General features: G+C 47.2%; 1 protein-coding gene across 1 annotated transcript; it reads left to right on the top strand.

The window, feature by feature from the left end:
- Window positions 1-1,941: 1,941 nt before the first annotated feature.
- Window positions 1,942-4,311, top strand: LOC122931622 (zinc finger MYM-type protein 1-like). The gene has a single exon (XM_044285699.1). It carries the CDS (start codon window positions 1,942-1,944, stop codon window positions 4,309-4,311), a length of 2,370 nt encoding a protein of 789 aa, XP_044141634.1.
- Window positions 4,312-13,411: the final 9,100 nt, after the last annotated feature.

Raw genomic sequence — 13,411 nt, 5'->3', positions numbered from 1 at the left:
TGCCTCTTAGGGTCCATTCAAGAAACGTTGTTTCTTTCCTGATCTGTTACGTTTTTTGCGGAACAGATCTGGACCCATTCATTTTCAATGGGTCCTGAAAAAAATCGGACAGCTCAATTTCAGATTTTTTTTCAGGACCCATTGAAAATGAATGGGTACAGAACTGGTCCAGATCTGTTCCGCAAAAAACGGAACAGATCAGGAAAGAAACAACGGACGTGTGAATGGACCCTTAAAGGTTTCCGTTTTGCATTCCATCTGGCCATTCCGTTATATTCCGTTTGAAACGGAACCTATAACGGAATGGCATAACGCAGATGTAAACCCTCCCTGTACGGAATAGGTGGTATTTGCCAGAGTTGCTGGAGAACTGTGAGTGCAATTTCGGGGGCACTGACCTGTACAGGGTGTGGAGGATTGGGAGGTTGAGATCCACTGAGGATATTATAAGACTTTTCTGTAGCTTCCTATATTGTTGCAAAGCTTGTGTGTTGGCTGAAGCCTTCCTATCTTACTGGTGGCTGGCACTGCCCCTCAATTGTGCTTCCGGGTTTGGCTAGGCCCCTAGACTGCAAGGGGGTGGGGCCTGTTGGGGGTCATGTGATTGGGCTACTCAGTCAAAAATGCCCGGGCCTATTTTTTGTCCCAGTCCGGCCCTGGCTGTTGCTGTACGCACAGACGCGTCCTGGAGGTGGTTGATTCATTCCTCCTGGACGCGCCGGCGCGTCCTCTCGCGAGACGCGAGATTTCCTGTGAACGCGCGCATACAGGCGCGCGCGCTCACAGGAACGGAAGGTAAGAGAGTTCTCCAGCCTGCCAGCGGCGATCGTTCGCTGGCAGGCTGGAGTGGAGTCTTGGCCTGGTCTTTCAGGGTGTTTAAGCACTGGGGGCTGAGGTGGGTTAAGCCGAGCAGCCGAGCCGCCGATTCGCTGAGGAATCTGCGAGCCGAGCGAGATGTCAGTGACGACGTGACGTCAGAGCCCGCGGCGCGCCGCCTCTGCGGCTGGAGATCATATAGCTCCGCTCGGCTCCACCCACCTCTGCCATCTTCAGACAGCGTGGTAGCTAGGAGGCAGAGGAGGGACTGGAGCGAGCGGACAGCGGAGCATTTTAAAGCTGCTGCTGCCTGATTCAGCTGAGCTGATTGAGCCTGCCCAGTGCCTTGAATGCCTTCTGCCTGGTCTGGCTAGACAGACTGAGTGGCGTGCCATCGATCTGATCATCTGCCTGCTGGCTGCTGCAGTGCCTTGCGAAGTGGGTGCTGACTGCACCTGACCTGGCTGGCTTCCCTGGCTGCACCCTGTGTGTAAGTAATACTGTTACTGTGTGCCATTAAATGCAACCATTGTGCCCATCAAACTGCAGCCACTGTGCCCGTCAAAATGCAGCCACTGTGCCCATCAAAATTCAGGTCACAAAGAGGGCCTCTGTTAGAGAGCCCCCCCTCCAGGATCCATTAGACCCCATTGTAGTTGCCTAATATATCCCACCCCTTGACATGTGTCATTGTAATAATATAATCAATGCTATTCACTTCACCTGTCAGTGGTTTTAATGTTGTGGCTGATCAGTGTAGTATACATTTGCTTTTCCCCTTAGATGTCTAGCAAAAGAAAAAAGTTATCAGGATGTCAATACAAGCAACGCCGAAAAAGAAAGGAAGAAGCTTTGAAAAAAATTACTTCTTCTATTACAAGCTTCTTACAGCCACAGTCTTCATTAAGCAGTGGTCAAGATTCCCTTTGCACTGATGCATCAACATCAAGCAAAGAGTTAAGGTCCAGTGTCATAGACATTTCACATAGGGGAGAAGGAGAAAAAAATAAACAATTGGAAGAATCAGAATGTGATGATGATCTGGTACCCGTGGATCCCGAGTGTTGTACTGAGCCAATAACAACTGGAGATGTAACTTCAGGTTACATTGTTTCATTAGCAGAGATGCATTTTGACATTGAAGAGGAAGATATATCTGATGTTTCCTCTGAGTCAGACACTGAGTCTATTGTACTTATGGATGATGAAACTGAAATGGAACTTGAAGAGCCATCAACAGCATCACATGGAATCTCAAGTGATCCTGCTTTCTGGCCTGAAAATATAGATGACCAACACAGAATAACTTTGATAAAAATTGGTCCTGTTCAAGAAAAGGCTTTTACTTTTCCAAAAGATGATACCAACAGGAGCTTTTCTATCTCTTACTACCAAAGAGTACTGGATAATGGAGAGAAGATACCAAGAAATTGGTTGATCTATTCTACAGCTAATAATTCGGTCCAGTGTTTTGCTTGCCGGATATTCAACAGTGACAATATGGCTTTGGCCTCAAAACAAGGCTTTAATGATTGGCAGCATCTGACAAGACATTTAAGCCGACATGAAAAAACCACAATCCATATCACAAATTATAAGAAATGGATGGATCTTTCAAGAGCTCTGGAAAAGGGAACAACCATTGATCATATCAATCAAAAGATCATTAAACAAGAAGAGAAACGCTGGTATTCTGTCATACAGCGAATAATCTACATTATCCAATATTTAGCAGGACAAAATCTGGCGCTTCGTGGCTGTGATGCCCGTTTGTTTCAAAACAATAATGGTAACTTCCTGAAATTGGTTGAAATGATAGGGAAATTTGATCCCATCATATCTGAACATATTCAGAGAATTCAGTGCTCCATTTCACAGCATTCACAAATGCCACATTATCTCGGTTACAAGATTCAGAATGAGATAATTGCCATAGTTGGCACAAAAATAAGAGAAAAAATTATACGAAGCCTAAATGAGTCCAAATATTTCTCCATTATCCTGGATTGTACTCCTGATATGAGCCACACTGAGCAGATTAGTATTGTTGTCCGATTTGTTGTTCTAGATCAAAGTGCAAAAAAAATTGAAGTTCGAGAACACTTCCTTGATTTTTGTCCAGTAAACAATACAACATCTGAAGGACTGACATCCTTTTTACTGGCCTACCTAAAGAACAATCACATTGCAATTGAGAATATGCGTGGCCAAGGCTATGACAATGGCGCAAACATGAAAGGAAAACATAATGGTTTGCCGCAAAGAATACTCAATATCAATCCAAGAGCCTTTTTTGTGCCATGCAGTGCACATACTCTCAACTTGGTGGTGAATGACGCTGCAAAGATTTCATTCCTGACAATAGATTTCTTTGGCATCGTTCAAGAACTTTATGTGTTCTTTGCCTCATCCACCCAACGGTGGCAAGTACTCAAGGAGCACGTTACAAATCTAACTTTAAAACCACTCTCCGAAACCAGATGGGAAAGCAGAGTTGCAGCAATTAAACCCTTGCGATATTTCCTACCTGAGGTATTTGATGCACTGTATGACATCTCAGATGATGACAACAGGGACATTAACACTAAACATCAAGCTCAATCCTTGGCAACGAAAATAAAATCATTCAAATTCATCTGTTCCATTGTCATTTGGTATGAATTATTATCAAAGGTGAATGTGATCAGCAAAATAATGCAGCAAACAACATCAAACCTATCAGGCTGTGTACAGGAACTGGAGAAGTTGATCAAGCACTTGGTGGAATACAGGTCTGATGAAGGCTTTGAGAATGCGCTAGCTGATGCCAAAGGAATAGCTGAAAAGCTTGATTGTGAAGCAAAATTTCCTGATGCATTTACAATTAGACCTCGACGGAAAAAGAAGATTTTTGACTATGAACATGAAGATGAGTCTCTTGCAGACCCTACACAATATTTTAAAGTGAATTTTTTCTTTGCCGTTTTGGACACATCCATCCAGTCCATAAATGAGAGATTCACATTACTTCAGAGCCACTGTGACACATTTGCATTTTTATATGAAATCCCAAAACTTGGGATGGACAAAAAGGATATATTGAAGTGTTCCATGGATCTGCAAAACAAATTAACTGACAGCCAGTTATCCCACTCTGACATTAATGAAATAGATCTTTGTGATGAACTGGACACCATTCGACCTTTTCTAACCCAGGAGATGACAGTCACCAACATCTTGCAGTATCTAGTGGAGAATAACTTGACCAACACATTCCCAAACCTTTCTGTTTCACTGAGAATATTGATGACACTTCCTGTAAGTGTAGCTGCTGGGGAACGTTCATTTTCCAAACTAAAGCTGATAAAAAATTATCTCCGTTCCACGATGTCCCAGGCAAGACTTACCAACTTATCCATTATATCCATTGAAAAATCCTTCTGCGAAGACTTGGATATAGATGATGTGATTAGAAATTTTGCTGTTGCCAAGGCTCGAAGAGTTCGTTTTGTTTGATTAAATAATCAATGTGTACACACTGCATGCATCCTTTTCTAGTGTCTCACAACTAGAAGATAATGTACCAACATTTTTTGGGAGACTGCAGATGTGTGTTTTCAATATTTAGTTGGGCTTGGATGTTTTTCTTAAGAAAAGGCATGCCACTCTACCCCATAGCCCAGGCATTTGAAGAATACTGGAGATTGTTGTCACATGTACCACCTTACAGCCAGCACTTGCCATATATTCCTGCAGCTCCTTTAATGTTGCTGTAGGCCTCTTGGCAGCCTCCCTGACCAGTTTCTTCTCATCTTTTCATAAATTTTGGAGGGATGTCCAGTACTTGGTGATGTCACTGTTGTGACATATTTTCTCCACTTGATGATGACTGTCTTCACTGTGTTCCATGGTGTATCTTAGGCTCCTTTCACACTAGCGTTCGCTGGTCCGCTCGTGAGCTCCGTTTGAAGGAGCTCACGAGCGGACCCGAACGCAGCCGTCCAGCCCTGATGCAGTCTGAATGGAGCGGATCCGCTCAGACTGCATCAGTCTGGCGGCGTTCAGCCTCCGCTCCGCTCGCCTCCGCACGGACAGGCGGACAGCTGAACGCTGCTTGCAGCGTTCGGGTGTCCGCCTGGCCGTGCGGAGGCGTGCGGATCCGTGCGGATCCGTCCAGACTTACAATGTAAGTCAATGGGGACGGATCCGTTTGAAGATGCCACAATATAGCTCAATCTTCAAGCGGATCCGTCCCCCATTGACTTTACATTGAAAGTCTGGACGGATCCGTACGAGGCTATTTTCACACTTAGGCTGTTATATGCTAAAAATAATGCAGACGGATCCGCCCGAACGCTAGTGTGAAAGTAGCCTAATGCCTTGGAAATTCTTTTGTACCCTTCTCCTGACTGATACCTTCTAACAATGAGATCCCTCTGATGCTTTGAAAGCTCTCTGCGGACCATGGATTTTGTTCTAGGATGCGACTAAGAAAATGTTAGGAAAGACCTACTAGAAGTGCTGAACTTTATTTGGGGTTAATCAGAGCACTCTAAGACTAGATTTACATCTAGGCTGCTGTGCTGCCTTGATGCGTTTTTCAGGCATGTTTTGCAGTGCTTTTTGTGTTTTTAAACCCTCCTTTTTGCATGCAGTTTTTATGCATTTTGTGTTTTTTTTCCTCTTTAAACACACTGTATATAGCTGGTTGCTAAGAAGGAGGCCGGGAAGCAAGCCACTTTAAGTTTATTTAACTTTATTTAATTGATATTTGCACTTGATTGTATGCATGAATCTGTTATTTGCACTTTAGTTATTGTATTTATTGAAAATGTAAAAAGTACAGAATCAATCTTTCTTGCATATTTTGCATCTGTTATTATAGATTTTCTGCTACCTCATTTTCTGTTCAAAAATGTTATATTGTTCAGTTCATATTTATAGTCCAAGTACACTATTTGTACTATTTGCACTATTTGATTTACATGCACTTGACACAGATTTGTCAATAAATAAAACATTTATTTTGACTTGTCAAAGCCGTTGACTAAGTTATTGTCAAAGCAAATTGGTGGGGCTGAAGTTGGGGGCTGAAGTTGTTGCCATAGAAACATTGTAAAGGGGAGGAGTTAGTAAGATAACCACGCCCACGTGGGGGCGCCAGAAATATTTCTGCACCCAGGCGCCTGTGACCCTAGGATCGGCCCTGATGTCAGCAGAGAATCAGTCTGCATGTCATAGCAGAGAATCAGGCTTCATGTCACCCAACACTGGAACAGTCCATTGTCAGATATTTAGGCCCAGGCACCCAGGCAGAGGAGAGAGGTCCCGTAACAGAGAATCTGGCTTCATGTCAGCAGAGAATCAGTCTGCATGTCATAGCAGAGAATCATGCTTCACGTCACCCAACATTGGAACAGTCCATTGTCATATATTTAGGCCCCGGCACCCAGACAGAGGAGAGGTTCATTCAACTTTGGGTTGCCTCGCAATATAATGGTAAAATGAAAATAAAAATAGGATTGAATGAGGAAGTGCCCTGGAGTACAATAATATATGGTTAAGGGGAGGTAGTTAATGTCTAATCTGCAAAAGGGATGGACAGGTCCTGTGGGATCCATGCCTGGTTCATTTTTATGAACGTCAGCTTGTCCACATTGGCTGTAGACAGGCGGCTGCGTTTGTCTGTAATGACGCCCCCTGCCGTGCTGAATACACGTTCAGACAAAAAACGCTGGCCGCCGGGCAGGCCAGCACCTCCAAGGCATAGAAGGCTAGCTCTGGCCACGTGGACAATTTAGAGTCCCAGAAGTTGAATGGGGCCGAACCATCAGTCAGTACGTGGAGGGGTGTGCACACGTACTGTTCCACCATGTTAGTGAAATGTTGCCTCCTGCTAACACGTTGCGTATCAGGTGGTGGTGCAGTTAGCTGTGGCGTGTTTACAAAACTTTTCCACATCTCTGCCATGCTAACCCTGCCCTCAGAGGAGCTGGCCGTGACACAGCTGCCTTGGCGACCTCTTGCTCCTCCTCTGCCTTGGCCTTGGGCTTCCACTTGTTCCCCTGTGACATTTGGGAATGCTCTCAGTAGCGCGTCTACCAACGTGCGCTTGTACTTGCGCATCTTCCTATCACGCTCCAGTGCAGGAAGTAAGGTGGGCACATTGTCTTTGTACCGTGGATCCAGCAGGGTGGCAACCCAGTAGTCCGCACACGTTAAAATGTGGGCAACTCTGCTGTTGTTGCGCAGGCACTGCAGCATGTAGTCATTCATGTGTGCCAGGCTGCCCAGGGGTAAGGACAAGCTGTCCTCTGTGGGAGGCGTATCGTCGTCGTCCTGCGTTTCCCCCCAGCCACGCACCAGTGATGGGCCCGAGCTGCGTTGGGTGCCACCCCGCTGTGACCATGCTTCATCCTCATCCTCCTCCACCTCCTCCTCGTCCTCCAGTAGTGGGCCCTGGCTGGCCACATTTGTACCTGGCCTCTGCTGTTGCAAAAAACCTCCCTCTGAGTCACTTCGAAGAGACTGGCCTGAAAGTGCTAAAAATGACCCCTCTTCCTCCTCCTCCTGGGCCACCTCCTCTTCCATCATCGCCCTAAGTGTTTTCTCAAGAAGACATAGAAGTGGTATTGTAACGCTGATAACGGCATCATCGCCACTGGCCATGTTGGTGGCGTACTCGAAACAGCGCAACAGGGCACACAGGTCTCGCATGGAGGCCCAGTCATTGGTGGTGAAGTGGTGCTGTTCCGCAGTGCAACTGACCCGTGTGTGCTGCAGCTGAAACTACACTATGTCTGTCCAGCATGTGCAAGGTGGAGTTCCACCTGGTGGGCACGTTGCATATGAGGCGGGGAGCGGTAAGGCCGAAGTTACGCTGTAGCGCAGACAGGCTAGCAGCGGCAGGATGTGAACGCCGGAAGCGCGAACAGACGGCCCGCACTTTATGCAGCAGCTCTGACATGTCGGGGTAGTTGTGAATGAACTTCTGCACCACCAAATTCTGCACATGCGCCAAGCAAGGGATGTGCCTCAAACAGGCTAGTCCCAGAGCTGCAACGAGATTTCGCCCATTATCGCACACCACCAGGCCGGGCTTGAGGCTCACCGGCAGCAACCACTCGTCAGTCTGTTGTTCTATACCCCGCCACAACTCCTGTGCGGTGTGGGGCCTGTCCCCCAAACATATGAGTTTCAGAATGGCCTGCTGACGTTTACCCCGGGCTGTGCTGAAGTTGGTGGTGAAGGTGTGTGGCTGACTGGATGAGCAGGTGGAAAAAGAGGAGGAGGAAGCTGAGTAGGAGGAGGTGGCAACAGGAGGCAAAGAATGTTGCCCTGCGATCCTTGACGGCGGAAGGACGTGCGCCAAACAGCTCTCCGCCTGGGGCCCAGCTGCTACTACATTTACCAAGTGTGCAGTTAGGGAGATATAGCGTCCCTGGCCGTGCTAACTGGTCCACGTATCTGTGGTTAGGTGGACCTTGCCACAGATGGCGTTGCGCAGTGCACACTTGATTTGATCGGATAGTTGGTTGTGCAGGGAAGGCACGGCTCTCTTGGAGAAGTAGTGCCGGCTGGGAACAACATACTGTGGGACAGCAAGCCACATGAGCTGTTTGAAGCTGTCTGTGTCCACCAGCCTAAATGACAGCATTTCATAGGCCAGTAGTTTAGAAATGCTGGCATTCAGGGCCAGGGATCGAGGGTGGCTAGGTGGGAATTTACGCTTTCTCTCAAATGTTTGTGAGATGGAGAGCTGAACGCTGCCGTGTGACATGGTTGAGATGCTTGGTGACGGAGGTGGTGGTGTTGGTGGTACATCCCCTGTTTGCTGGGTGGCAGGTGCCAACGTTCCTCCAGAGGCGGAGGAAGAGGCCGAGGCGGCAGCAGCAGAAGAGGTAGCAGGGGGAGCCTGAGTGACTTCCTTGTTTTTAAGGTGTTTACTCCACTGCAGTTCATGCTTTGCATGCAGGTGCCTGGTCATGCAGGTTGTGCTAAGGTTCAGAACGTTAATGCCTCGCTTCAGGCTCTGATGGCACAGCGTGCAAACCACTCGGGTCTTGTCGTCAGCACATTGTTTGAAGAAGTGCCATGCCAAGGAACTCCTTGAAGCTGTCTTTGGGGTGCTCGGTCCCAGATGGCGGCGGTCAGTAGCAGGCGGAGTCTCTTGGCGGCGGGTGTTCTGCTTTTGCCCACTGCTCCCTCTTTTGCTACGCTGTTGGCTCGGTTTCATCACTGCCTCTTCCTCCGAACTGTGAAAGTCAGTGGCACGACCTTCATTCCATGTGGGGTCTAGGACCTCATCGTCCCCTGCATCGTCTTCCACCCAGTCTTGATCCCTGACCTCCTGTTCAGTCTGCACACTGAAGAAAGACGCAGCAGTTGGCACCTGTGTTTCGTCATCATCAGAGACGTGCTGAGGTGGTATTCCCATGTCCTCATCATCAGGAAACATAAGTGGTTGTGCGTCAGTGCATTCTATGTCTTCCACCGCTGGGGAAGGGCTAGGTGGATGCCCTTTGGAAACCCTGCCAGCGGAGTCTTCAAACAGCATAAGAGACTGCTGCATAACTTGAGGCTCAGACAGTTTCCCTGGTATGCATGGGGGTGATGTGACAGACTGATGGGGTTGGTTTTCAGGCGCCATCTGTGCGCTTTCTGCAGAAGACTGGGTGGGAGATAATGTGAACGTGCTGGATCCACTGTCGGCCACCCAATTAACTAATGCCTGTACCTGCTCAGGCCTTACCATCCTTAGAACGGCATTGGGCCCCACCAAATATCGCTGTAAACTATGGTGGCTACTGGGACCTGAGGTAGTTGGTACACTAGGACGTGTGGCTGTGGCAGAACGGCCACGTCCTCTCCCAGCACCAGAGGGTCCACTAACACCACCACGACCATGTCCGCGTCCTTCACTAGATGTTTTCCTCATTGTTATCGTTCACCACAACAACAAAAATATAATTTGGCCCAATGTATTGAATTCAAATTCAGGCCTTTTTTTACAGACACCTAACACTATCTGGCTATCTATTTAGGTACCGTATTACACTAATACAGGCACAGCAGTAACCACAGATTTAGCGGACTATAAATTTGAGGCCTATTATTTAGGCGCTGGGTGACAGGTATACGTTTACAGACAGAATTAGACTGGGATATGCACAGTAGTGTGTGTGTGAAGTTATTGAGAATGACCCTATCTGCACCTTGAATCTAATATACCCTTTTAGGGATAAATTTAAAATAGCTCTGATACAGCAGAAACCACTAATTTAGAGAATTGCTAAATTGGGAATTGTATTTCAACCCAGAACAAAAACTGTGCTTTGACGGACACTAACACTATTGATGGTTAAATGCACTTGGTGTGACAGCTTGACCAACCACACTATTGAGGGTTAAATGCACTTGGTGACAGGCTCAGCTTGCCCCTGATGTAGTATATGGCCAAAAAATAACCACACTATTGATGGTTAAATGCACTTGGTGTGACAGCTTGACCAACCACACTATTGAGGGTTAAATGCACTTGGTGACAGGCTCAGCTTGCCCCTGATGTAGTATATGGCCAAAAAATAACCACACTATTAATGGTTAAATGCACTTTGTGTGACAGCTTGACCCTGATGTAGAATTTAGCCAAAAAACAACCACACTATTGAGGGTTAAATGCACTTGGTGACAGCTTGCCCCTGATGTAGTATATGGCCAAAAAATAACCACACTATTGATGGTTAAATGCACTTGGTGTGACAGCTTGACCCTGATGTAGGATTTAGCCAAAAAACAACCACACTATTGAGGGTTAAATGCACTTGGTGACAGCTTGCCCCTGATGTAGTATATGGCCAAAAAATAACCACACTATTGATGGTTAAATGCACTTGGTGTGACAGCTTGACCCTGATGTAGGATTTAGCCAAAAAACAACCACACTATTGAGGGTTAAATGCACTTGGTGGCAGCTTGTGCTGGCGCACCACAAGACACAAAATGGCCACCGATCACCCCAGAAAAAAGTGAATGAAAAACGCTCTGGGCAGCCTAAAAACAGTGAGCAGTTGAATAGCAGCAGTTCAATGATCCACAGCTGCAGATCGATCACTGAATTAAGTCTTTTGGATGAGTTAATCACTGCCTAATCTCGCACTAACGTCGCAGCTGCAACTTCTCCCTACACTGATCAGAGCAGAGTGACGTGCGGCGCTACGTGACTCCAGCTTAAATAGAGGCTGGGTCACATGCTGCACTGGCCAATCACAGCCATGCCATTAGTAGGCATGGCTGTGATGGCCTCTTGGGGCAAGTAGTATGACGCTTGTTGATTGGCTGCTTTGCAGCCTTTCAAAAAGCGCCAAGAAAGCGACGAACTCCGAACCCGAACCCGGACTTTTACGAAAATGTTCGGGTCCGCGTCATGGACACCCCAAAATTCGGTACGAACCCGAACTATACAGTTCGGGTTCGCTCATCTCTAGTGTCCACAGATTATCTGCAAACCGGTATAATGATGTTAAAATTAAACTGCAGTGACTCTGGTCAGGTCATTTGGAATGATCAGAGTGGTCCGGTAAAACTGGAAGGCTTATACCGAGCCACAGTTTTAAAGGTACGGACCAATGCCAAGGACCCTAGATATGTTCAGTTAAAGGGAGCTCCATCCATACGGTCTTTCATGATCACGATCATGAGACAACTGTGTTCCTGAGGTGACAGGATACTATTTCGTCACCTATGCCCACTGTGAGCAGGAAACCCAGATGGTGATGTTGGACACTAATCCCTGGAGGTGGGATTTGGTGTGCAACGGGGCGGATACCTCTACAGTGGATGGATGGTACCTCTATCACTGCAGAAAATGCACCAAAATGATACGCAACTGACAATACTAGCCAATTCCTCAAGCCCATGTTAAAAGCTGAGAACTTTGCCATATCTTCCAGTCAGGAACATATTGGAGCTCCAGCATCCTCCATTGTACGCATTTTTTGCTGGGGATTGCTGTTGTCTGCAGACCGCATTCGTGCTCACCCAGTTATAGACGCGCTACAGTGTCTGGGTTTGGAGCATTTCCACCCGTTTAGGCCACTTTTTTCAGTGAGTTTTTGTCTTTATGTATATGGAATGTGCCACTTCATTTTGTTGGTAATATTCTTTTGCACCTGGTAACTTCTGTGTCACATGGTCTGTTGTGGGTGCAGCTCACAGCTTTATTCTACCTCACAGTGCATTGGTGATATCACTATGGAGGCATGTGAGAGCCTGGCTGTGAGTTAGGCTACTTTCACACTAGCGTTCGATCGGATCCGTTCTGAACGGATCCGATCATAATAATGCAGATGGAGGCTCCGTTCAGTACGGATCCGTCTGCATTATTTTAGCATATAACAGCCTAAGTGTGAAAATAGCCTCGTACGGATCCGTCCAGACTTTCAATGTAAAGTCAATGGGGGACGGATCCGCCTGAAGATTGAGCCATATTGTGGCATCTTCAAACGGATCCGTCCCCATTGACTTACATTGTAAGTTTGGACGGATCCGCACGGATCCGCACGCCTCCGCACGGCCAGGCGGACACCCGAACGCTGCAAGCAGCGTTCAGCTGTCCGCCTGTCCGTGCGGAGGCGAGCGGAGCGGAGGCTGAACGCCGCCAGACTGATGCAGTCTGAGCGGATCCGCTCCATTCAGACTGCATCAGGGCTGGACGGCTGCGTTCGGGTCCGCTCGTGAGCCCCTTCAAACGGAACTCACGAGCGGACCGACGAACGCTAGTGTGAAAGTAGCCTTAATTTCTAGCATTGTTCAGACCCTGTTCACACACCACAGGCATTTTAGTGGTAGGACCCCATGCGTGCTGAGACACCGTGACGTGGTGCATGAGGGGCTCCGATATGTTCCTGACTGGAAGATATTGGCAAAGTTCTCTGCTTTTAACATCGGCTTGAGGAATTAGCTAGTATTGTCAGTTGCGTATCATTTTGGTGCATTTTCTACAGTGATTTGTGTGTATATACTGTATATATATATTTTTTCATCTGCACAATGTATCATTTTGTGTAAGATGTCCTTGTGGTGCATACGGTCCGCACCGGCATCCTCCATTGTACGCATTTTTTGCTGGGGATTGCTGTTGTCTGCAGACCGCATTCAGAGTAATTGCTCACCCGGTTATAGACTCGCTACAGTGTATGGGTTTGGAGCATTCCCACCCGTTTAGGCCACTTTTTTCAGTGAGTTTTTTGTCTTTATGGTATCGCTATGACTGAAGAATACCGGGGTAGGTATGTGTCTTCCGATTGGAAAGACCCCAGGGATAGGGACATTAACTTTGACATCAATATAGATGGTTCGTTTAAGTGGCCTTTTTGCGAGGCAGTAGACAAAGGGTGCTGGACCTTTACTCAGTGGGTCTATCTGTCCAAATCCAAACCTGTAGGGAAGCTAGTGTTACAGGCTGGAGAAAACGAACAGTGGTATTCGTTCAAGGGAAGGGGAAAGATCTGTGTAACAGTGGTAAGAGTCCCCTACGATACAGAAGGTCTCCAACCGGTAAAACCGCATTCGAACTCTTGCACCGCCCCCATCCATCAATTGGAAGATCCCATAG

This window comes from Bufo gargarizans, chromosome 3 (assembly GCF_014858855.1).
Source record: "Bufo gargarizans isolate SCDJY-AF-19 chromosome 3, ASM1485885v1, whole genome shotgun sequence".
Lineage (NCBI taxonomy): Eukaryota > Metazoa > Chordata > Amphibia > Anura > Bufonidae > Bufo > Bufo gargarizans.
This window is presented reverse-complemented; position numbering and strand designations above follow the sequence as displayed.

What these genes read in the sequence shown, in the direction of transcription:
- LOC122931622 (XM_044285699.1), top strand. Translation starts at nt 1,942, where the DNA reads ATGCATTTTGACATTGAAGAGGAAGATATATCTGATGTTTCCTCTGAG.